The 27,328-nt window shown below is 34.4% G+C and overlaps 1 protein-coding gene and 1 long non-coding RNA gene across 7 annotated transcripts in view; one reads left to right on the forward strand and one right to left on the reverse strand.

Moving 5' to 3' along the window:
• The window catches only part of LOC106027610 (uncharacterized), a 105,881-nt gene extending 90,155 nt beyond the window's left edge, over positions 1–15,726 (reverse strand). For both annotated transcript variants that reach the window (XR_010046501.1, XR_002791125.2), the window contains exon 1: positions 15,592–15,726. This is a non-coding gene — a long non-coding RNA (uncharacterized LOC106027610). The remainder of the gene's footprint in view (positions 1–15,591) is intronic.
• Positions 15,727–15,806: 80 nt separating this feature from the next.
• Positions 15,807–27,328, forward strand: part of Cfap47 (cilia and flagella associated protein 47) — a 386,549-nt gene continuing 375,027 nt past the window's right edge. For all 5 annotated transcript variants that reach the window (XM_063245680.1, XM_063245681.1, XM_063245682.1 and 2 more), the window contains exons 1-2: positions 15,807–16,088; positions 19,423–19,574. In XM_063245680.1, coding sequence (XP_063101750.1) covers positions 15,894–16,088; positions 19,423–19,574 — 347 coding nt within the window. In that variant the 5' untranslated portion in view covers positions 15,807–15,893. The remainder of the gene's footprint in view (positions 16,089–19,422; positions 19,575–27,328) is intronic.

Below are 27,328 nucleotides of genomic sequence, written 5' to 3' on the forward strand. Positions count from 1 at the left end.
TATTAGTATTGGGAATTTTATTGTTTGTTTTTAAAAGTTTTCTATATACATACTATTTATAGAATTTCTTCTGCTATGTAGGTAGCAAATATTTTTTCCAGAATTCTGCTGATGTAGAGTTTTGCTTAATTAGACAAGTTGATTAATGGTATTGTATAGTTATTCTACATATATATGATGATTAACTTTCTGCTAGTTTATCAAATGGGTGTGTTAATAACTCTTACTCTAATTGTTGATTTAGTTTCACCATAACTACTTAATAGATTTTCTTGCTCTGTTGTTTGGTACATATATTTAGGAATTGCATGTTTTCTAATTATATGTTTCTTTTTGCTATGAAATATTGTCCTGTGTTATTTGTCACATAATTTTCACATCAATGGTGATATTATACATATATTGATATATTTCATCACATACCTATAAATACATACAGATATACACGTACCTATGTGTATACAACTCTATTTACCAAAATCTGAATATCTGCAAGTGTACATATGTGCAGTACTACCTCAGTTCACCAATGCTTTTTTTGTGAACAATTTGGTTCACCAATAGAAGCATTTGGCAAAATTTTGTTTCTACTTGCTAACTCTGCATCAGATGACTAACACAACTACATCCATCTTTCCCACATGCACACGAATGTGGCCATCTCTTCCAGAATCATGGAATGAATTAAGTTTGTGGACCAAGGTATCACAGTATAGGTAAAATTCTATAGTAACAAATTGCTTTGTGATTTTGAGATTATTTAAAAATAGGAAAGTTGTATTTAGAAAAATTGCCATGAAAATTTTCTTATAAAATAAGTGTTATTGCTTTAGTATTATATATTTTTAGCAAAATAATATAGCTTCATTACCTTATCTACAAAATTAAATAATTTTAAATATTAATTATAAAGCAACTAAATGAACTATATAGTCACATTTAGGAAGTGTTTCTGCGATAACATGATTTTGAGTGTAAAGTAGGTAATTATTTATAGGTGTTATATAAACTCAATGCTAATTGTAGTAATAAAGTTTATTGATAAAAATCATTAATCAGTACTGTATTATAATACCATTACTATGGGCCAAGTACTCTAGTAAGCATTTCATGTAAAAATATATATAATCCTATACAAATTCTATTAGGTAAGTATTATTATTATTATCCTCCTGTTACAAATGAGGAAATTGAAACTTTTTAAAGTAGTCTGCAGGGATTAAATCTAACATATAATCATTGTAACACTTAGCATTATAACACATCTTAAAATATACATAAAGGAAATTTAGACAATCAATTTGTAAATTGCAGTTAAGCAAAGTTATTTTTGAAATTATCCATAAAAGATTATATCAAGCAATGATATACTTTGTATATCTGCTTTGGGGAGGAGAAGTTTTTCCTAGCTTGCTCCATCTTAGGATAAGCATAATGACTACTCCTTATGTTTGCTACTTCTATGTTCTTTATAAGCATTCTGCTTTCCTTCTACACAATCCTTCATAAGGCAAATAATATAATTCTAGTTATATTACAGTTAATAATTCAAATCTCAATGTAGATTCTGTCAGTTCAGTTCAAACTTACACACAATTGGTAAAGGAAATAGACTATCAAACATAGGACTTTAGTTTTGTCACACTTTTGTCCTTGGGAACAGTGCTGAGCTCCTTTCTGGTGGGAACATCAATTCTTGTAACACATGGCAGGCAGTGGCCTCTAAAGTCATGAAGGTATCACTCGTGGCTGATTGTGATGAAACGGAAACAGAGACCCATGCCTCAGAAAATTAAGTGGATGCTTCACTAGATTATTATGCTGGTCATGATTACTGAAAGGATTGGGTGTGGAATAGATTCTTCTGAATTCACTTGAGTGCATATAAAGAGAAAACGACAAGCTCAAGACTTAAATCTCAGCTCAACATAGAGTCCATGTAGAATCCAAAAGCTTCTATAGTAATCTTAAAAGAAGTTTTTATTTTTTGTAGTCATATAGCTGATCACACGTGGAATTTAAGTATCTGGGATGCTGAATTACAGTGACAATTAAATTCAGAGACATACTAAATTTCTCAATTGATATTTACAGTAATAAATGGAATCCTGAAATGTAGAAAAAATTGCTTGCATCTAGAGAAAAGTGAGAATTTGGAGCCTTATGCTTGAAGTTTCAAAGGCATTTCATCACAAAAGCTGTTGGCATGAGCTAACATAGCAACCTTGTAGGTGCACATGATACTAGGGATCAAAAGTTATTTTTTTAGTTGATTGTTTTTACTTATAGTAATCTTGATCAACGCTATTATGTTACATGATTAATTTCAGAAACTTTTCAGTGGTTAAGAATATGATAAGAGATATTATTTTAGGAAGATAAATTTATAGGTTCTCAAGGAGGATAGAGAAAAATACAACGAAATAGAACACATAGGTATTGGGAGAGAGTCAAAGCTATAATATATTGCAGTAAATTCTACTATGAGAAAGGCAGAAAGGCATTCACCAGCTTTGAGTGTGGTAATTTATGCATGAGTGATACGATTATAGAGGAGTAGAGAACAGTCGATCAACGAGAGATGTCTAGGCAATATTAAAGCAATGACTTTAATGCTTTCTTAACTGATACTGTAATAATTACACTATTTCTTTACAGAAAGAGAAAGATCAAAATTCCTATTACCAACATGATGATTCATTATAATTTTGAATATTCTGACCTATGTAATAAAACCATTACATAGGACATGATGATGATGATGATGATGATGAGGGTGAGAATGGAAATGTATAAATTCTTGACATAAAGTTAAAAATTTAGACATTATTATTATAAGAAATTAATAAGCTATTCATTTTACAAGCCTTAAATAAAAACTGATAGTATATTACAACAAATCAAAGAAATTCAGTAAAGGAAACATAAAATGGAAATAAATTAAATTTTCTTTTATATTAGCAAAAACTAATTAAAAAGAATAATGTTAAAATATTTCCACTCACAGTACTTTTACGTGTAAATATAATTTTAAATAGACCAAAAAATAAACTCTTTCTTGAGTGGAAAATTTCATATCAAAAAGTATCAGTTTTCTAAAAATTAAATATTTAAGGCCATTCCAAATCAATATCATAAATAACATTTTATTTTTGAAATAGAAAATTATTCTATAAGTTAAGTAAATCAGTGTATGAAAACCATCAAAAAGTATCAAAAGCACATAATTAATTCATATACTAGAAATGTAACCAAATACATAAATGAATTTGTTATATCATAAAGGATCATTCTAGATGACTGTACATAGTGACATATGTACACATGTTCAATAAGTAACAGGAAAATTTAAGGAAAAATTATTAGATCTCTACACTGCACCCTTCATAATAACAAACTTAAATGTATCTCACCATTACAAATAGCTGTGTTTATGCTTTTTTTCCCAAACTCCACAACAAAATCATGAGAAAAGCACAGTCATAAGTACAAAACAAATGACAGTGAAGATATAGTCAATTTTTTTCGTAACTGACAATAATACTAAAAAACTGCTTGTCTATTAACAACAGATGGGTTTTACATTATTTGTGACTAAAAATTGAAATATTTCTGTTAGCTCAGTATCTTTGCATAAGAAGTTAGCCTAAAACTTAATGTCTTAAAATAGCAAATAATTGTTAACTTTATATACAATGGCTATGGGTCAGAAATTTGAGAGTGGCTTGGACTGTTGCTTCTGGCTTTGGGTCACCTATGAGATTGCAGGCAATACTGGAGTCAGTGGAAGGCTTCAAACTAAAAGATGAGATTCAAATATGGCTCACTTACACAGCTGAGAAGATGGTGCTGACTTCTGTAAGATTGTTTTATCAGATTTTTGGGTGAGAAAGGCATGAAAGAATTTTGTGCACCAATCTTAGGACTTTGGATTTCTTAGCAAGTTCATGAAGTTACTGAAACTTGTTAAGAATAGAGCAACATAGTGTTTTAAAAAGTCTAATTCTAACATTGTGGAGCAACACAGAGGAGATAAGAGGAAGGTTCATATTGTCCTTCAGGAATGAGAATGGAAAGGCAATGAAGTAACATAGATGGAAATAAAATCAGTAGGACTTAGGACTTAGATGCTAATAAGGAAAAGTGGAGGAGAGGAATGAGCTAAGAAAATTTAGATGATAGTATTAAAATTAATCAAATAAGGAACATAGGAATAAATGTATATTTCAGGGAAATTTCAGGGAAAACAACTATTTGAAGACATATACTGGTGACAGTGAGGCAACCAAGTGAAGTACAGTAAGCAGGTAGAATAAAATGTTTGGAGTAAAAGTAAGGATTTAGCAATCATTGACATATAATAATCCAAGAGTGAGAAGCTGCTAAGTGAGTAAAGAGCAATTTTTTTTCTAAAAATGAAAGTTATCTTTTAATTAAAAAATAAAGAAGTCAAAGAAAAGCGACCTAGGTGTAAGCAAAACACAAGGAGCCAAAATAATAGAGGAATTTTTAAAAGAAGTTGTCGTCATTGGTGTCTTAAGAAGAAAAAAGGTCAAATACGAAATGACTTATGAAGCTGAGCTTGGTGAACACATGCTTCTAATCTCAGCACTCTGGAGGCTGAGGCAGAATGATTTTAATTTGGAACCCAGTCTGGGGAATATCAATTTAGTGGTACCCTGTTTCAAAATTAAAAATAAAATAAAATAGATCTGGGAATGTATCTCTGTAGGAAGTTTGGGGGTTCAAGTCCCAATAATGTAAGGGAAAAAAGAAAAAGAAGCAGAAATTACTAGTGAACTGAACTGTACATTTTAATTAGGACTTAAGAATTTACAAAAAGGAATTAATAAGAATATAGTACAGAATATCAGCTTCTAGTTAAGGACCAAATAGGAGTGACAATGTGAAGGTAGGAATATTTTCTCAGAAACACCTTCTGCTAAAAAGGCATAATATGAAATTGCACAAAATTTCCACTTAAACCTATCATATTTTCAGATACTACAAGTCTTTTTACTCTCCAAGGGGCCTAAGAGATTAGAATAGGTACAGAGTCCACCAAAAAATATATAAACACCTCAACAGATCACCATATTAGTAAATGTCCAGAAGCTAATGACCATCACTTTGAGCATCTCTTGTAATTGTAGAGACCAAAGGTAACTTGCATTATTCTCATGAAGTTTCAATAAATTTAGCATTAAAAATATTTATACAACTTTTTCATTTTGTAATGTATACATATTTCTTTCTGGTGTGGAGGAGAGGAATCTGTATTGTAATCAGCTGGTTCCTATATCTGGCTGCTCACACAGGTCATCTATATCTTTTATTATCTTAAGTTATTTTTCCACATGATGTGAGTTAGTTACCTAAAGACAAATTTAATTTATTAGTGCACAAATCTCTCCAGTTTTAGCTGTAGGAAGATGGACAGTTCTGTGGACATGAAATACATTAGTTGAAGAATTGATACATTAGCTGAAGAATTTAGAGACTCTTGCTGAACTTTTATTGATTCTATTGTAGTTTTTTAAACTCACAAAATCCTAACAGTGTAGTTATTACAGGAGTAGTATTATTAGGATTATTAGTATTAGTAGTATTAGTAGTATTATTAGGGGTCAGTGATTGGAGCCCCTTTCAAAGTCTAGCCCCTATTACTATTCTCTTACATATATTTTTGGTTATACTGTTCTTCTATGTTGGTAAGACCAAGTTAAAACAAGACTTGTGTTAATTGAAAGTTCTTCAGTGCTTATTGTTGGGACTATGTACAGAGCCTCTAAGCTCTATCAGTGTCAGGTGCCATGAGGAATCACAGTCTTGGTTGACTACGTGGCTTCACATGGAAGCATGGCAGACTTTTCTCTTCGGTGATCCTAATTTTTAACACAATGTACATTGCTTGAGCCTGTTATCTGGGATCAATCTCCCTTCTCAGGAGACTAAGTGACTCACCAGAATTATAAGTAGAGAGGGTCCCTCATGTCCTGTGTCCTTATTGAAATTGGAGGACCACAGTGAAAATATTGGCTGTCCTCTTAGTCCAGTTATCTTTCTTATTTTTGGTCCCCATACCTCAGTTGTTGAACATCCAGATTAGTTAAACCAGCACTGCAGTGGGAGGAATAGGTTTAACTGTCATGCTCCTATATAGTTATCAAGTATCTTGAAATATATGATATGAATAGACAACTATTATTTTTTACCAATCATGATTGTCTTAGAAATTGAATCCTTGTAAAATGTTAGCAAATAAAAATTATGAAGTTTTACAAAGAAATTTGGAAGTCACAAGCCACACAACATTTTAGCATGACATTCATTATGACATGACAGTAGTACTTCATTTCACAAATTTAATTCTTTCTATGATTCTGGTCAAAAACTAAGTTGGACAGGAAATGAATCAAATTAAATGGTTAGTTTCAGTGCCTATCTTCTGGGGAAATTTTTTTCTTGTCCTATTTGGTTTGTGACCAAAATCATGGAAAGAATTAGGTTTATGAGCCAAGGTAAGATGTATTATATTAGAACAATTAAATTTTGCTATTATTTTCAAATGTATTAAAATTTCTATTTTAGTATAAAACAACATTTTAGTGCGTTATCTTATATGTATCATAGCTATACAGAAATATTTACATATATTTACGCTCAAGGGCAAAATTTACACTACTTTTACAGATTTTTCAGGTTATAACCATAATGACAAGAATTAAGGACATCTTTAGAAGCCTACAGTCTTTAGCAAAACAGGCTTCTAAAATAAAAGCTACAATTGATTCCCAATATAACAGTATTGCCAAACAGGATATTAAAGCAATGACCTGAACACAGTATTTTCTAACGTTTTGGAAAGAGATGGGCAAGAAGAGCAAAGAGGAGACTGAAAATGGTTTTGTAAACTATATTGTTTTGGACAACTAACTAAATGAGTAACAATCCAGAATCCAGTGAAAACATTTTAGAGAGTGCTATAAAACAAAAGTAAATTCTAATTTATCTTCTTGGGGGCCTCCAAAATGATCTGGGAAAAAATACAACTCTCAGCCTATTACCTATCAAATGTCCCAAGTTTGTGGTTTTGCCATGTCAAGGATGAATTCAGAAACCAAAGGAGAGAGTTAAAAGAGAATTACTAGATATAAGGACTAGGAGAATATATCCTAGATTTCCAGGAGCTGAACTGAATGAGTGGCCACTGAGGCCCTTTGTCAAGTGTAATTTACAAAATGAAGTCACAACGCGGGTAGACCATGAGTCAAACTGCAATCAAACTATAGCATTACAAGTAGAGTCACCTAGCTAACACTGATTCAACAGGGAAATGAGTCATGGGGCATGGGTTTATGAAAAGAACAAAGGCATTCTGAGGAAGAGATGGGTCCAGATGTTCTAGTTAGCACCTGGATATCTCATGCCTAGTCGGACTTACTAGACCAGATGGTGCTACTTACAATATAATCTCAAGTTATTGTTTATTCCTTAGGGAGCTATATAGACCTTGCCATTGTATATCATTAAGTCTGATTTTCTTTGGATTTGCCTCCAAGTCAATGTATTTCTTGTGCTGACTTCCTTGAGGCCCTAGTCCTACTTTGAATCTATGTTAACTATATATTAACTATCTAACTTAGCTACCTATAATAAAAGGAGTTAAGAAATTGAGATTTTAAAATTGTAATTAAAAAAAAAAAAACCTGTCGCTTCAACAACAAATTTTCTTATGCCTTTTTCTCTTCCAGGGAATTCACTAAAACAGTCCTTAAAAGCATGTAAACCAGAATCTTAATCTGTCCTTTTCATCTATAAACTGTGCCTTCTCCATCCTCAGGAACCAGAAATTTTGGCTGGCAACATATCTCAAATTCAAACCTATGCAGATAGCTTGCATTGCAAATGGACAGAATACACATCCTAGATTATTCATCTTGAAGACAACCTCTTAAATGTACCCAACTCAGGTTCACAGTATGTCTCATTCTTTATGAGCACCTGCACTCTACCCTTGAAGAAATTCTAATAATAAAGCCTCTTATGCTTCCCTTACTAATGCATCCTGAGTTATTTTCCTGTTGTGGTAGTCAGTAAACCTGAAAACTTACTTCAAAAGTATGTGATAGATTCCTTATTTCAGTCTGAGAGAGCCCTGAAACCAAATTCGGTGACAGTTAAGACTAAGTTAAAGTAAGTTTTAAAAATCAACATTGTAACTCTTCATGCATGATTCTTTGGTCAGAATCTGAAAACAGATGGCAGAAAAAAGAATGACAAATATTTCAGTAGGAAGTAAAGGAAAAATAATAGTACAGCTACTTAACAATGTCAAAACAGGAACAGATGGTTTCAAGTGTGCATAGGCCTCGTGCACTGTTATACACTTGAAGTTTCTAGATGAAATGAAAAGATAAGCAATATTAAAGGCATCCTTTCAGCTCCAGTCACCTATATAGTCCTAAGCAACACACTTCAGCTTTCATTATTTAATGATTTTGGTCATATCATTGCTAATTCTTTGTTCATATAATCTTTTGAAAATAGCTTATTCTTATAGCAGAATTATAGAAGCATAAAATATTAAAGTGTTTGCTACTGCTTATTCAATACTGGAAATCAAGTTATTGGGATTAAGAACCTACATTTTAAAATTTCATTAAATTTCAATCAATTTACTCTTTAATTTAAATAGCCACATGTAGTTAGTAGCAACTATGTACAGAAACACAATTCCATACTCTGGCCAGAAAGACATATAAGTAATCCAAATTTAAATAACCAAATAAACAAACTAGTCTAGTCAAGGATATAAAATACAGTTGGAATTATCTATTAGCAGTTTTGATTATACGGGAACCTAATATACCATAAGGAAGTGTCTTAGTTACTTTTTACTCGTTGCTGAGACAAAATACCTGAAGCCCAAGTTGGGAAAGGAAAGGTTTATTTCTTACAGTTTTTGGAGGTTTCAGTCCACACTCAGTTGGCTCCAAGACAGGCAGGCATGGCTGGACCGCAGTTCACGGCAGCCATCGACAGCAAGCTCGAACCAGCAAAGAGAAAGACATACCTACTTCCTGTCATTACATCACATCCTGGCTCCACCCATATGTGGGTGGAGCACTGACACCATCAATCCAAGCACTATACAATGAACCATCACAAATGAACAATGCAAACTCATGAGGCCTGGGGGACACATACATAAACCACGACAGGAAGGAAAGATTATAACTAAAAATAAATCATGGCCATTACTTCTGATTTCACAATTTCCTGCTACATAGGCACACCAAGATAGTATCTACTGCCTGTTTACATTTCCACAAGGAAACAACAGACATTTTACATTGCCTATAAATAGAGTGGAGGACCTTTCGAATGACTAGAAATCAGACAGTCTGCCTGCCTTGTACAAATTTATTGAGTTAATTTGCTCAAGGTGTTAGGGTTAGGTCTCTGTAGGACTTTATATGTTCTTTTCAAAGTCTGGCTAAATTGCAGTCCTAGGTGTAATTTTTCTTAAATATACAACAAAAGTGTATTAGAATTTTAAGTAATGTTTTACACTTGCCATCCAAAGTATTGTGAAAAACATGAGGGTTTTAAATTTCATTTTGGTTTTAGAGCTCCTGTACAATTTCTTCAGATATTCAGATAGTACCTAACAGTTTTGGAAGTAGACAATAACATAAAATTTTACATATCTGAAATTTTACTTTCTGTAAATTTCATTTTGATTTTAAACTATTACCATAATTATAGATTCACATGGAAGTGTAAGAAATTTCCAAGTTTAGGACCATAAAAACACCAATAATTCCAAGTTTCTAAATTTTATTTTAAAGAGGGTAAAACTAAACAACAGAACAGAACAAAGCAGATCAGAAAAAAACAATGTAAGAGACACAGATTTCAAAGCAAGACAACAGGAGATCATCACTGGCTACTATAATGTCTCTGGTTTTCTTTCTAAATAGTTGTCCATATTTTCATACACAATGAATTCATGCAGAACAAAATAGTATTAAACTGATCAGAACAGAATGATGAAGGAATTATAGGCCTTCAAAACCAGACAATAGGGGAATCAACAATGGCTGCCACAATGTCTCTTGTTCTCTTCAAAACTGCTGTCCATACTTTCATGTATGTTTAAACAATACAAAACAGACTAAAATCACTCTGAACAAAGAATATTAGCATTACTGGATTTCACAGCATGATGATAAGGAATCAGCAATGGATACCATAATGTCTGTTTTTCTTCAAAGTAGCTGTTTGTTTCATCACGTACTATTTAATCGATTCTCATAAACTGTTTAGGAGAAGTTCTATGCATGTATAACTCTCTACATGTATACCTATCCTTTCTGGATTAGAGGCAGGAACAAACCAAAACAAAACAGATTACTAGAGAAACACAAAACAAAAAAGACAAATAAATAACAATAGCAAAGAGCTCAAAACACTGACAAGATAGGCCTTCCACGCAAGGTGGTAAGAGCATAACTAGGGCTGTTATTTTACATAATGATCTTCAAGAGTTCCTCAGGTCACCATACACTAACATGCAAAATTGTTCCAATACTATGAATGTTAACTGTTTTGTTGCAAGAACTTACAGAATCTGCAGCAATAATATCTCAGGGAAAAGGAGGAAAAAGAAAAAGGAAGTGAAAAGAAAAATATCTACAATTATATAAACACATTTAGAATAGCAAAGATGATTGTACTACAAATTCTGCAATATAATATTGCAGACAATGAAATAAAACACAGATATTATTTAGGTTTTCAGTTTACTAGTATTCATTTATGTGTTTTTTTGTTTGTGCATTTGAGTTCTATGCCATTTTATTACTTTCGTAGGTAATGTATCCACAGCCACAGATAACCTCTTCAAAATGAGAATCCTTTGTCTTTCCTTTTCCTAAACCATACCCAATTCCCTTCTACCTCATTTCTGCTTAGTATTTTATGTATCAATGTATCACTGATAGGTTCTGCTAGCCTGGAGTTTAACTACATCCTCCCAACTTGGTACCAGACCCAGAGAAACAACTTACCTTTCCAAGAGTAAGTGGTATGTTCTCATTCTAGAGATGAATGTCCCACTCCCTTTTTGCTTGTGCATCAAACCCTCTCCAATCCCAGGACTCCACAACAATGCAAGCCTCCACCCCCAGTAAATCCTTGTTTCTCCAGTCTTAAGCAGGCAGGTGCTCCGTCAAATCAGCAGTTAATAAGTCATTTTGCCCACCTCTCACACTCCTCCCCCAGCCAAAACTGATAAAAGTATTCCCACTTCTTTGTTCTTGTTGAGAGCCTCTATACCTCTTTTCCTGAGAAGCTTTCCCATGCCTGTATTAAAGGTCTCTTTTGTCTCCTTATCTCTCTCATTTTCTCTGCACCACTTCAGATTGAGTGCCCAAAAATAATCAGTGGTGCTATTTTAGATTTGGAGCTGTCTGGGCTGCATTGCTCCTGGGGGTCCTATCCCCCAGTTTGAGCCCTCCTCAAACTATGAGGCAATCTTTCTCTCCTCTCTCGCTCCTCTCTGTCTCTGTCTCTGTCTGTCTCTCTCTCTGTCTCTGTCTCATTCCTTCTCTTGTCTCTTCACAGGATTCCTGCTTCTCCTGCTATTAGCCATCATCCATGTAACACCAACCCTGACTCATTTCTTCAGGTTCTCACAGGTAAGCCAACTCTTGCTAGGGTGCCTGTCTCCTAAACTGCAGGCCTGCATCAGAATACCCCCCACATCCTCTGGGATAACGCTCAGCCTTCATCCTTTCCCCTTGTTCTACCAGTGATGACTGCTGGGCATAGGTGTTGGGGATCTCTCTCATGCTCACTTCCTACAAGGGTGACAACTCCTTACAGGAGTGTGACTCAGGTGAGCCCTTTGGCTTACTACCAGTTCAGTCACAGTGGGCAAAGTTACTTCTTGCCTGGGTGCCTGTGGAGAGAACTATTCTTTCTGTAAATCCGATCTCTAAGTAAAGGTTCTCTCTAAGTAAATGTTTGCTCGCTCATTGTCTCAGAGGCACCTCATAGACTATAGATAAGTTTTTTCCTGCCGGATGGCTTGGCCTCATTATACACTTGCTAATAGATGCCACCCTCAATGATTTACACAATGTTACTAACTTAATGGCAAACAGTCAGGTTCCTTATCTTTAGGCCTTCTTTGCTCCCTTATTCAGGCATGTGGGGCAGCCCAGATGCTTCTGGTCTGTTCCACACAGCCAAAAACCATCACCTGACAATCCTGCTGACCTTACACACAATATCCTTCTGCTCCTGTGCCTCCACCATGTCCACAAAGCTCCCCTTGTTCTCCTCTGCTGCCATTGTCACTTTCCCCTCCTACCTCCCAGCCTATTCCTCCTTTGCTATCTTTTCTTCCCGTCAACTTATCCCCCTGTTCTTGCTGTTCCTCCTCTCCACTGTCCTCACGGTCTCCACCACCAGATCTCACTCCTCCCTCTCGCCACCATCTTGAGGATTCTCATACTTGCCACCATCTGGTGACCCTTTCCACTCTTTGCCTTCATTATTCCTACCCCAACCACTTTTGGCATGATGCTCACCCCAACTTTTTCTTCCCCATTGTGAGGTGAAAGGTACTGAAAGCTTAACTTCATTATTCAATTCTATCTACAAAGATCTTTATGTTATCCTCATTTCCACTCTGTTTTCTCAACAAAAGATTTTACTCCCATTTTATTTCCCAAGTAGCACCAAACATTGAGACTAAATTCAAAAGATCAAACCTTGGTCCTCAGTCACCCCAGGGAGATGGCCTAGATATGGCTTTCCCTGTCTTCAACAATAGATAAAAACAACAAAAACAGAATGACTTTAGAAAGTTACATTCCAGGGGAAACTTTAAAAGGTTGCAGGGAAAAACTCCAAGGCCAATTTCTGGCCACAGCAACTGCAGTTGCAGCAGTGGCACTAGTGGCTTGAGATAAAACACAGGCTGGAGGAGAAAAAAAAATCTAAAACCTGAGCCCTCCCCACCATGCTTTAAATATTGCAGAAAAAAGACACTGCACATGAGCCTACCCTGTTATCTGACCACAACTGGAAACTCATCCCATCTGCAACCAAGAGGGCCACTAGAAGTGTGACTGCCCTGTCTGCCAGAGAGCAGGTAAGTCATCACATTCCCTGCCCTCACAGGATAAAACACTGCTAGCTGGGACTTATCATTGGCTGATCTGCTCTGCGTCTCTGCTGAAGAGGATTGATGGGGCTTGGGGCCCATGGCTCTCACCAAGGTATCTCTTTTAGAGCCCCAAGGCTCTCTGGACAACTCAGGTAAAACCCTCTCTTTCCTTGTTGACATGGAGGCCACCCATAGTTTTCTTCCTGAGTTTTCGGGCCAGTGTTTCTGGTCTGCAGTCTCTGTTGTGGGAGTTAACAGCCAAAATACATTACCTACTACCTACAGATTTCAAATGCTTTTCTGTACACAGCTGTCTTATTATCCCAACCTGTCCTGTACATCTTTTTGATAAAAATCTCACTCCAGAAACTCAATTTCTCTTATACTCTCTCTCTCTCTCTCTGGCTCTCATACCCCAAGCCCAACCATCATGTACCACTGCCAGCCCCTCTCCTTCCCTCTTGCCTTCTGACCCTAGAGGCTGATACACCTCCAGTCTTACTCATGCCACTCATGTTATTCCACTGCTAATTCACCTGAAACACCCCTCAGTCTTTCCTTCTGTTCCCCAATACCCAGTAGCCCCTAAACATCAACAGGGACTCAAATCTATTATCTGCCACTTGTTAACTAATGAGTCTCTAAAAGTCACTCACTCACTTATGACATCCCTAATCTCCCTGCCCTGAAATCCAATAGCTCCTATTACCTAGTCCAGATCCCAGAGCTATTAACCCTGTGTTAATACCAATTCACTCAATGGTGCCAAATCCTTACACTACACTGTTGCATGTTCCTCCAAGTACCTCTAACTTTCCTGTTTTAGACTTAAGGATACATTTTTCACTATTCTCTTACATCCTGATTGCCAAAATTTCTTTGTCTTTATGTGGACAAATCCAGACACTCTTCAATCTGCACAGCTTACCTAGACAGTCCTACCTCAAGCCCTCAGGGATAACCCACACTTCTTCAACCAAGCCCTTGCTGCTGGCCTTGCAGCTCTCAATCTTAAACCTAAAGCTGGTCTTCAAGATATAGATAATTTCTCCTCTGTTCCCCATTCTATGCTTTAACTACACATATGGTGACCTTTCTCAACTTTCTCTCAAGTCACAAGCTCAGAGTGTCCCCTACTAAAGCCTGAACAGTTTCAACAAAGGTTAAATACCTGACTCAACCTCACCCCCACCACCTGCTCTTATAACAAAAACCCATCTCCATGATCTCTAGGTGCCAACTACAAAGCAACAAGTTTTGTCTTTTGTAGGTTTAATAAACTTCTTTACTTTTGGATTCCTAACTTTGCTACTCTAGCTCAACATTTTTTTAAAGACATCTAAAGGTTCCCTAATAGAGCCTCTCAACTCTGCTACTCCGTGTTTTCAAAACTAAAAGAGGCTCTCTCAAAGGCCCTAGCCCTCACTCTCCCTAACCCACCCAAGATTTCTATGTCTCAAGATCATAATGCTATAGGAGTTTTAACACACACACACACACACACACACACACGCATAAAAACCCTTCTTTCCAAGCAGCAGCCTACCTCTCAAAAACAAGATGATACAAAGCTGTCCTCCCTGCCTTCCAGCATTTGCCTCAGCAGCTACACTATCAGGCCAAGGAGTTCACTTTAAAAGTCAAGTACAGTCCACTCACCCCATTGCTCTGACAGCCCTATTTTACAGACACTTCCTGCCTTAATGACACCTTCTCACCTATAACAAGTTCACTTACCATTCATACAACTGCCATCTCTGCAAGAAGGTCCCTCAGCCCAGCAACCTTATTTCCCACCTGATGAGACTCTTGCCCACACTTATATATTGAGGCACTACAGATGACACCTACTCCCTTCCCTCCAAATTTCTAAAGCCTCTGTACTCAATGTATGGTCCCTGGCCATGAATATTAAAATCACCAACGAATTTATTGCAACTACAGATTCTTAAGTTTCACACTAGATATACTGAAACAGAATCTGAATTTTTAACAACAACAAAATAGTATTACTTTTGTATTGTATTTATGTATATTTGAAAAGAAATAGACATCACAATATGGCTTACCTGTTGGCCACTTTTTAAAAGTTAATATTCTGTAATAGATATCCTTCTACGTTAATACACATAGAACTACATTATTATCCATTATAGATAGACATTAAGTTATTTTACCCACCCTAGTCCTAGGTTTTCATACTAATTTAGTATTTTCATTTTGTGAATGACACTATTGAGAAATTTTTGTGGATCATCAACTAGGACCGCCACTGTATCTTGTTTCCCCTCAAAGGTTGTGCTTCTTTTAAATCTTGCTGCCTTTAATGGGCCCTCTGGGCACACAACTTTCACTGATCTGTAAGCTTACTCTGAAGGGTAGAAACTGCCCACCACATCAAATACTACCTGAAAGCCAAGTCAGACTGATGCAAAGACAGCTGCCTCTGTGTTTGAGCCTGCTATAATGTGTTTTCCTATTACTCCGGTGATGCCTGCAAGCCCAAGGTTGTATCACTAGACACTGGCAGCTTCCGCTTCAATTCAGGCTCGCGATGCTTTGGTTGAGTCACGCGCCTGCGCACAATTAACCAAAGCTCTGCGTCCCCTCCCCCCCTGTTGCCTAGCAATAGTCAACTGGGCAAACTTGTCTGGGCTGGTCCCGGTCAGGTTAAAACTGGAACATTTTTCCGGCTATCAAAAAGACAGCCATGGGCACCCCGGGGAGTTCCTCCGTCCCACGGGAGTCGGGCAGCCTAAAGGCAGAAGTTCAGCTACGGGTGACCCCGTTAGAGATGAAGTTCTGTGACGCGATGGTGGGGAAAGTGTACCGTCTCCCGATCACTGTACACAATCTTGGTCGTTGGAACAAGAAAATTCGGTTTATGGAGCCAACCAAGAAACAGGTGACACACCAAGGGGTGCTAGAAGCAGGACATTAGGAGAGTAGAGTTCCCAAAATGCTTCCTCTCCTGCTTCTCCCCTCTCCACTAGCCTCAGGAAGTAAATTTCAGGCTCCCTAGGAGGTGGGGGAGGAGGGAAAGGGTTGGACTTCTGGGCTTTGATAATTTAAGAGCTTGAGTGAGTTTTGTTTTATTTTCCCTTTTTCTTGAAATTGGGATATGAGGAGGATAAGGTGGTGCAATATTAACTTTTTTGTGTTCAGCCTGATTTGGAAAGAAGGGAAGGTTTTCCCAAACTGTTCACTTGTAACAATCGCCTTGACTTCATAATTAATTCTGTAGTTGACTTAAGTACTATGACACTTCCTTTTGAATTCTAAAGTGCATGACATATGCAAGAATCTTAAAATTAGTGGGAAGTTTTATTATTTCATAATTTAACAAATATTTATTGAGCACATACTATATACAACAGTCAACAGGTGTAAGGGATACTGGTTGGAGAATGCCCTGCTCTCATGGGACTTAGAAACTAGTGGAGGCATTTTTGTACAAATTCTAACCATCATAAAAATTAATGTTCTAAAAATATGTCCTTACTTGCTGACCTCAAAGTGGATGGAATTGCATCTCTGTTTCTGATTTTAGATCGTGTCCGTGAATGAATGACTATAGTTCACAAGACTTGATATAGAAATGTGATGTTTTTATATGTAAATGATACCTGAAAATCTTGAGAAAATCCAACTGACATATCACATTGAATAAAATGTACTTATATATGTATGGTTAATAATTTTGCATTAACTTATTTAAATTAGTACATACATATAAAAATCTATGTTAAAGATTAAGAGGGCTATGAAGAAAAGGATTTTCACCTTCTCTTTTCTACTCTTAAAGACATAATTTACTATTACCCACATGGAACAAAGCTTTTAGAAGTAAATCTTGATAAATTTATGTATATGCATATAACCACCGAATGATTACCTGTATGAAATCATAGGATATATTCAAAAGACCAGGAGGTCATTAGTTTGCATTCTCTACAATTGCTGGAGTAATCACCTTATGGAAATCACCACTATTCTAACATAAAAGTTACTCTTGCCTGTTCATGATTTTTGTATTTCAGTGTTTTTATAAAATCGAATATTTTGAGCGACTGTTACATCTAAAAATTCTTGATTACTCAAGATACTGCAAAATTAAAAGAAAATTTTATTATTTCACTGACATGGCATATAATTATTGAACAATTAAATGTTTACCTGAAAATACTTCCTTTTGAAACTGTAGCTGACAGTGATACTTGAAAGTCGGAAAATGCAATTTTATGGATACTTAGGGGACACTTGTATGGATGGTTATTGTGTGGTAGGAAGAAAAATGATACAATTAGTTTTGTTTTGGTTTGCACCTAAAGTGATAATGGAAAATAATTCTGACCATGAGTCTACATTGACAAGAGAATAGCTAGGTATGCTTACTAATTAGAGGCCAATGCCAGTATTATTTTGTTGTTGTTGCAATATAATATATACTGGTGATCCTTCAGAGGCATAAAAGGAATTAGAGTAGAAATGAATTAAGGTGAAACACATTAACTGTCCTGGCAGAAATAAGAAAATGCACAAACAAGGTGCTATATAAAGGGCATTACCACCATCACTATTAAAATTACTTAGAAAATGATTCCTTTAAGATGTATTAGAATAGTCATGCATGGCTTAAGAATAAAAATACATTCATATAGAGTATTCTTATATAAAGTAATATGGCTACATTGTTAAGCAATGTAATCAGGTGGGATCATCATCATATAATGCAGACTATCATTCACGAAAACCTCATTATGTGGCACATGACTGCTTATTTGCTACCTTAGCTTTGACCCTGTGTATTGTGTACACATTATATACCATATACAGTGACCTCATTTATTGTGGATTGCAGGTAGAAAAATAAAAATATGTAGTTCTTATTTTCAAGGAGTATACAATTGATAATCCTGTGGTTAATTTTAAACATCATCTTTCAAACTTACTGGCATTATCTCTCTAATAGTGTTTTGCAGATTTGTGTTGCTTTCTGTTTGGTGAAGCGAGTCTTATATGATTTATATTGCCTTCACTAAGCTCAGACTTTACTTTTGACTCACATTTTTATCGCTCCCATCTGTAAGAATCACTACCTTCCCAAATCCCATTTGCCTGTTAAGACTGACCTGAGGTCTTTCTTTCCTAAGAAATCTTATAATATTGCATGTAATTATTTCTACACGATTGGAAACCTGTTGTGTTTATTGACATTCCTTGTATTCTGGACTTGTGTCCCAATGAGTTTTGGTAAATAAAAGTTTTTTTCCTAAATGATCAACTCTTAACCTGCTAAAAGTAGCATGCAAAGAAGTTGGCATTAGGATCCTTGAATAATTAACTTCATTATGATCTCTTGTTGCTAATTCGAGGTGGACAAGAAAGAGATCAGATTTACAGTCAAATAAACGAATTTTTATATGCTCTCCTGAGTAGCTTTATATGTTAATTATTTTCTATAAGTCTCAATTTCTTCATCTGTATTCTGAAAGTCTTAATATCAACTTCAGAAAACACTAGAAGTATGTTAAATGAGATAATAGATGAAGAATGTTTAATACAGCATGAATCCTCAGCAGAGATCAGTTTTCTTCTTTCTTCATTTATGTTTTCTTGGAGTTAGAAAATATTTGCTAGAACAAAATTGCTTTTTTTCTTTGATCTATTTCTTATCATCCATATAAATTATGAAGCCCACATTCCCATGCAGAACATATATAAACTACTACATGCTTTCTGTGTATACAGTAAATAGGTATGTATGTATATAGGTACACAAATACCCATGTATATATTAAGCAATCAATTTTGTTATCTAATGTACAACAAGATAATTATAGTTTGTCATAATGCAATGTATACTTTAAAACTGTCAAAGATTTATAAATACACTTACTACAAAATATGTAAGTATGTGAGCTGATGTGCATAAGCTTTATTTGATTATTCCATGATGTGTACATGTATTAGAACATTGCATTGTACCTGCCCATAAATATATATAATTATTTTTGTCAATTAAAAATTAAGATTTTTTTTTGCTTTTAGGGAAAGATCAAGAAGCATATTTTGATAATAATGCATAGTCCTTATTTTCCTTTAAGGAATTAAAATGTATAATTTGCAGCCTAGGCATATAGCTCAGTGACAGCCTAACCTGTCTTGGGTTCATTTTCCAGTGTACCCCCCATGCACACACACAAATGCATAATTTGATTCTTTCTTTCCTATTGAAGTTCAAGTTGATGTTGACCAATCTGGATAAAGAACTCGCTTCTGGTCTGAAGACAACAGCTATGGTGGAATATCATCCTGATAAAGATGAAGATACTTTTGACCAACTACTTATTTTAGTGGGAACTAAAACAATAGTAGTACCTCTAATGGGGTATGTAACCTTCATGATTCATACTGACATTTGTAATATTTCTAATAACATAAGGATCAAAGTAATCTATATTTTCTCTTTTATCTGTAGTTTCCTTGTAACTGAATTTAAATGGTTTAAAAACTACTGTAGTGTTTGTAACAAATGCAAGCCTTGTTCTCTTTTTATTTAAAAATTTTAAGCATTGAACATTTGAATGTATTATTAATTGGATTTTTATAAGCTCTTAGTCATATTTAATTGAATTTTAAAGTATAGTGTTGTCATAGTCACTTGAAGAAATTTTAATTAAGACATATCTGACTTAAATCAAAACAGCTATTTTGAGATTGCCTAAAAATATGGACAGTTATTATGAGTATTAAACAGATGAATTAAGTTACTAATTGGCAGTAATTTTGATACAAATTATTCACTTGACAGGGTGAATGATTCATTTTTCCATTTTTACTGAAAAACTATATTTCTGTTAGTTGCAAAGCTATTAAAGTTAATAGAAAACTTAAAAGTGCTTTATAGAAGATGTACATTTATAATCCTTTCTCTGTAGAACTTATTTTTTTGTTTGATTTTATCCACTAGTTACAGAGTTAATACTGGAATATTTTCTGTTTATTATATAATGTTTGACATATGCTTTTTTACAATTGTCCAATTTTTAAAGGTTCACGTAAATTAAATTTACATAAATACTTTGGTTCTTCATGTTACTGTGAATTTCTGATTTAGTACACTATCCTATCTATATAAATACTTTTTTATTGTTACACATGTCCCACAGGATTTGTTTTTATTTTCTCTATTTAGAGTGGGTAAATTTTACTGATTTTTCTGTAATTTCTCTGCTTTTGTCTTCTGTCATCTTTATCATAGTATATTGTCCATCACCAAGTTTTTAAAGTTGCAAGTATGTGTGTGTGTGTGTGTGTGTGTGTGAGAGAGAGAGAGAGAGAGAGAGAGAGAGAGAGAGAGAGGAGTCAGTTATTTAACAACTTATATTTTTTGTTGATATTTCCTATTTATTTACTGATTTCAAGAAATTTTGAAATTACTTATTGAGGTATGTTTTATCAGTGATTTAAATTCATTGTCAGATAATTCCATTCTCAGTTTAATCTCAGGGAACTGCTATTATTTGATTCCTTTCTCTTATTACAAATCTGAGTTGTTTAGTTCTTATATTCAATATTTTTTCTTTTCTACATTGTACATTCAATGACAGTTTAATTTTCAGTATCTTTGTGGTGTTATTTTGATTAATTTGATTTGTATGTTATCACTAGTGTTCTCCCTGTTCTCTAATATTGCTGCCAGGAGTGCAGTTTTTTTTTTTTTTCTAGGCCCGGTTACTGATGTCTTTTGGAAGGGAATTATGATGAGATAACTATATAAGCTCTACCTGGATAAGTAGATTCTCTAGGCAGAGAGAAATAAAATAAAACTTGAATCATGGGGCAATGAAATTTATTTTGCTATTCCAACTGCTTTGTCTAGCTCTCTCTTACTGATTTTGCTACCCTTTCCAGGTGTCTCTGGGTGGGGAAGAAGAAACTTGTGTCAGCAGAGACAAAAAAATTTCTGTATTCAGTTGCTTGCTGCTGGTAGTTCTTTTTGTGGTTTTCTCTAACCACATTGATCTGTCTTGGAAGAAAACAAGATTACTGACCAGTTTGGGAAGGAAAGTGCTTTTTTATCATTTATGATTGGTAGAATTCCCGAATGATCATCATGGGGGGTGCTTTCAGGCTCACATAGTATTTAGAGAGGCATTCACATTTTATCCAGGAGAAATGAGCCTGACTGGGCTTTTTGGTTTATAGGTCAGTGTTGAGAAAACACTGGATCCAAATGGCCTTCCTCTGTTATTTGGGGAATTATACAACAACCTACTCTGGCTGTCCAATTGTCGTAGAGTGGTGAACTAGCAACTTTTCCTTTCAACAATGTATTTATTTATTTTATATTTGATGGAAAAAAAGTAAAACAAAATTTCATCAAAAACAGTACAAAAATGGCAATGGTTAATCCCTTACACATTGTTAACTTTAGAATAGTTGTGAAAATAAGATGAGCATAAAATTTCTCCAATTGATATTAGCACAAACCTTCATATTTAATCAACTAAGAGACACTAATAATGTAACTTATTGCATTTTTCCCTTTTCCATATTGTTCTTTGCCCTTTTACACATCGTCATTCTTTTTTTCTTTTGAAAAAATTCTTCCTATTTCACATTATCTGTTGACATTTTAGACCTTATTTATTCATTAGTTTCTCATACCAGGGAAATGATAAAATGTTTACACATGTGAGCTTGATTTGTTTCACATACGAGTTTGCTCTCAACTTGCATCCATTTATAAAGAAGTCTCAAGTTTATCCTTATTTATAGCTGAGTAGTACTCTACTGTATAAAAATACAGCCATTTTGTACATTCCTCTGTTAATGGGTATTTAGGTTATTCCCAAGACTTACCTATTACAAATGGTGCGTATATCAATATGGTATATTTTTTAAATTCTTCTGGGAAAAGATCCAGAAGGGGTATAAGTGGGTCGAATGGGACCTGTAATCTTAGTTTTTGAGAACTCTCCACACTGACTTCCACAGCGGTTGTACCAGTTTGTATTTCTACCTACAATGGAGAAATGTTCCTTTTTCTACATATCCCCTCCAGCATTTGTTACTGGTTGATTTCCTGCTGATAGCCATTCTTTCTGGAGGGAGGTAGAAATTTATTCTTATTTAAACTGGATTTCTTGAATGATCAATGACACTGAATATTTTTTTCATATGTTTCTTTGATGTTTGTATTTCTTCATCTGAGAGGCATGTATTTATCTCAGATATCCATTTATGGATTGAGTCTTTGATTTTTGGGGCCCTGATAATTTTAATTCTTTATATGTGCTAGATAGAAGTCCTTTGTCTGAGGGAAAGTTGGCTAAGATTTTTTTGTAATTTGTGGATTTTCTTTACACTGTGTTGGTGATTTCTTTTGGCATGTAAAAGCTTTTTAATAAGACATGATTCCAGTTGTTGATTTTGGGAAGTATTTCCCGTGCAGTTTGATTTGTGTTCATGAACTCTCTGCCTACCCCTGTGTCTTTAGGATTTCTACCTGCTTTGTCTTTCTGTAGATTTAGTGTTTCTGTTTTAATATTCAGATCTTTGATCCACTTTGACTTTAGTGCATGATAATAGACATGGGTGTAGTTTTAAGTTTTGGTGTATGAAAGGCCAGTTTTTCTAGAGCCACTTATTGAAGAGGCTGTCTTTCTTCCAGTGAACATGTTTGGCTCCTTCGTCAAAGATCATGTGGTTGAGTGTGTTTGTAGTTGTGGCTGTGTCTTCTAATCTGTTCCATGCTGCTTTTATCACAGCAGCTTTGTAGTGTAACTTCAGGTCAGGGACCATGATGTCTCTTGCCTTGCTTCTGTTGTCAGTGTTTGCCTTTGCTACTCCAGCTCTCTTCTGGTTCCAAATGAGTTTTTAAAATGATTTCTGTAGATCTGTGAGATATGCTAATGATGTTTTGATTTGGATTGCATTAAATCTGTATAATAATTTTGGGAGCATGACCATTTTCACTATGTTGATTCTTCCTATCTATGAGCAAGGAATATCTTTCTATTTTGTGATATTGTCTCCCATCTCCTTTTTCAGAGTACTATAATTTTCTTTTTTGTTTGTATCAGGGTTGAACCCACAACCTAGTGCTTGCTAGGCAGAGGTTTATGCCGCTGAGCTAAATTCCTGGCAATATCGTTTTCATAATATAGACCTTTCACTTCCTTTGTTAGATTGATTCCTAAGTATTTCCTTTTTTGTTTGTTTGTGTTGGGTGGTATTGTGAAGAGTGTTTTGCTAATTTTTCTCTCCGTGAACTTGTTTTTTTTTTTTTTTTTTTTCAGAAACGCTGTCAGTTTCTGTGTGTTGGCTTTTATCCAGCTGTGCTGCTCAATTTTGTTATTAAACTTCACGTTCTTTTAGTGGAGTTTTGGGGGTCTTCTATATAGAGTATCATGTCACCTGTGAATAATGATAATTTAACTTCTCTCTTTCTTAACCTTATTCCTTTAATTTTTCTCTCTAGCCTTATGCTCTGGCTACGTTGAATAGGAGTGGTGATAGTAGATATCATTGTCTTGATCCTGATTTTAGAATGAAAGTTTTCAGTTTTTATCCATTTAGTATGATGTTGGCTGTTGCTTTGTCATAGATGACTTTTATCAGATCGAGATAAAGACTACTTATTCTAGTTTTCTGTATTTTTTTTCTAATCATAAATTAGGCTGGAGTTTATCAAAAGCTTTTTCTGCTTCAAAATTATGTGATTCCCCCCCCTTTGGCTCTGTTCATATGATATATTATATTTTTGATTTGCATATGTCAAACTCTTCCTGCGTTTCTGGGATGAATCCCACTTGGTTGTGGTGTATAATCTTCAAGATTCGCTGCATTCTGTTTGCTAGCATTTTATTGAGAATTTTTGAATGTATGTTCACTAGGAAGATTGTCCTTTGATTATCCTTTTTTGTTGGGTCTTTGTCTGGTTTTGATATCAAAGTAATACTAGCCTACAGGAATGAGTTAGGGAGTATTGCTTGCCTTCCAAATGATATACTGGCATTAAATCTACTCTAAGTTTCTTGTAGAATTCAGCAGTGAATCTATCAGAACGTGGGCTTTTCCTTGTTGGTTTTAATTACATTTTCAATTTCAAGTTTTTAATTACATTTTCAACTTCATACATTGATAATGGATTATTCAGAAGTTTTATAGTTCTTGGCTCAACTTTGTTAATTCATATATATCTAGGAATCTTTTCATTATTTTGTGTTTTCCATCCTATGACAGCAGTAATTTTTTAAATAGCTATCCCTGATGTTCTGAATTTCCACACGACAAGTGGTGATTTTCACCTTTTCATTCCTTATTGCTTAAATTTGAGTCTCTTCTTTTTTTGATACTAATGAAAAGGTTGATATGGTTGACTAAGGTATTGTACATTGTCTTTATTTCAAAGAACCAACTCTTGCATTCATTAACACTTTGTATTGTTTTCTTATTCTTAATTGCACTAATTTCTGCTCCGATCTTTTTAATTTTCTCTCTTGAATGGGCTTTGAACTTCACTTGCTCTTTTTTTTTCTAGAAGTATATTAGGTTGTATATTTGTGCTCATTCTGTTTTCCTGATTTGAGAATTCACCACTATAAATTTCCATCCTAGGATTCTTTTTTGTTTTGCAACACACAAGTTCCAGTATGTTGTACCTGCATTTTTATTTAATTTTAAATATTGTTCTACTTATTCTTTAATTTTATCTATGACTCACTTATTGTGCAAGAGGGTGTTATTTAGTTTCCGTGTGTTTATGAATTTTTTGCGGTTTTGTTTGCTGTTTCTATTTTCAATGCACTATGGCCAGACAATATACATGGAATTATTTCTGTTATTTTGCATTTACTTAAGTATATTCTCTGGACATACATATGGTCTATTTTAGAGAGCATTCATTGTGCAGCTGATAAGAATGTGCATTCTGAAGTTGAGTGGAACACTCTGTAAACACCAACTGTGTGTATTTTTCACATGCTTGGATTAGTTCTGATATTTTTTTGCTGATTTTTTTGGTCTGGTTGATTTATCTATGTTTGACAGTGGAATATTATATTCCCCCACTACAATTGTGTTATTGCTCATTTGAATTTTCATGTCTGCTAGTATTTGTCTTTATATTTGGGTGCTCCCATATTTGGTGCACACCTATTTATGATTGTAATCTCTTCCTTCCAAGTTTTCCCCTAACAAGTTTGTAGTATTCTTCTCTTATCTCTTGTAATTATTCTTGGTTCAAATTTCACATTTTTTGCAAACAGAATATCCATCCTTGCTTTTTTCTGGGTTCCTGTTGCATGGAGTATTGTTCTCCATCCTTTGACTTTTAGTCTATGACTTTCTTTTTGAATTAAGTGTGTTTTTTGTGTGCAGCATATTGTTGAATCTTTCTTTCTCCATTCTGCCAGTCTGTTTATTTTGATTGGTGAACTGAGCCCATTTACTCCGATGGTTATAACTGATATGAATTGACTTATCTTTGTCACGTTATTTCCTGCCGTTGGTTTCTTGCTTTTCTCCTCTGTTTAACTGCTTGCTCTACTTCGTGGTTTCTTTTTGTTGTTGTTCTTGGAACCGTCATCATTTTTATCTCTGTCTACAATGTCTTTCAGTATCCTTTGTAGCACTGATTTGATGGTCATAAATTTCTCCAGTTTTTCTTTGTCATTGAAGTATCTAATTCATCCATTAATTTTGAAAGTTAATTTTGCAGGGTACATTAATATGAGTTGGAAATTGTTTTATTTTAGGGCTTGGAATATTTTAAACTCTTCTTGACTTTTGTGTTGAAAAGTCTGCTGTGATTCTAATGGTCTTTCCTCTATAGCTGATCTTCTTTTAACAGCTTTTAAAATTCTGTTCTTGTGCTTAATTTCTGAGATCGTGATTATTAGTTGGCTGTGTGTAGATTTATTTTGGTTATGACTAAACAGAGTTCTATATGCTCACTTATCTCTGTGTCAGAGTCTTTGCTCATGCTTGGGAAATTTTCTGTTTTTGAAAAAGGTCATTTGTGTTGACTCTTGATTTTTCATTGACAGCAAGTCTTATATTTCTTTCCATGGTCTTACAGCTGTCTTTTCAATAATTTAAATTACTCTTTTCTGCATGACTTTTGTATTATTTTCAGTGTTTATATCTGTGTTTAGTGTACAGTGAAATGGAAAAATGATTTTATGAAATCTTATCTAGACAAGGATTTATATATTTTCATATATTATAAAGTTCAATGGAGTTATTTTCCACTATCATTTATATGATATATTTTGTTAAATATTTTGAAAGGGAAGAAATCCTGCTGGACCTATGATGTTTATGAATAGATTATGCTAAGAATTACACTTCCTTGGAATGAATGTTATTTTTATTTCAGAGTCTCTATATAAGGATTAAACCCATTATAAAATACCTCTTCTATTTGTTATGGACTCAATCCTAAGAAAGAAGGCAACTCATAGATAAATCATTTTTTATTTCTACCTTTCTAGAAATCATTCTTGAATCCAAATTTGGTTTTTTAGATACCTTGATAAAACTAGTAATTTTTAACATTGTTTTCCTTGTACTATTAAACATTATGTTCCCTTGCAAACTGTAAGATAACTAAGTTTTTCATCAATAATTTAAATTGTTGCAAAGTTGCAATTGCTTATATGTGGTAAATTTTGGTTTGAAACATAGTTGTATACCTCTTTAAATTTATATTCATGAAAATGGAAACAGTGTAATAATCTATAAATAGCTGAAAAATTGATCTATTTCTTTTTTTGTCTTAAATTTGTAGTCATTGATTCTGTTTTGTTTGTTTGTTTTTGGAAGTACTAGAAACTGAATCTCCTGCCTTACACATGGAAAGCAATGGTTCTGTCATCAAGCTATAGTCTCAATCCCTAATTTATACTCACAGCATCATAGTGTCAGCACTTTCATGCTTTGAACATTTTTTCATAATCACCAGTGATAAATTGCACATTATGCAATCCAAGCACATATGTCTGTGAAGATTTACATGTGTGTGTGTGTATATATATATATATATATATATATGTGTGTGTATTAAGATATATATAAATATGTGTATTAAGATATTTCTTCTCATCGTAAATCTACACATTTTTATTTAGATAT

This window comes from Cavia porcellus, unplaced genomic scaffold (assembly GCF_034190915.1).
Source record: "Cavia porcellus strain 051 isolate PalLab524CR breed Dunkin Hartley unplaced genomic scaffold, mCavPor4.1 scaffold_3, whole genome shotgun sequence".
Classification (NCBI taxonomy): domain Eukaryota; kingdom Metazoa; phylum Chordata; class Mammalia; order Rodentia; family Caviidae; genus Cavia; species Cavia porcellus.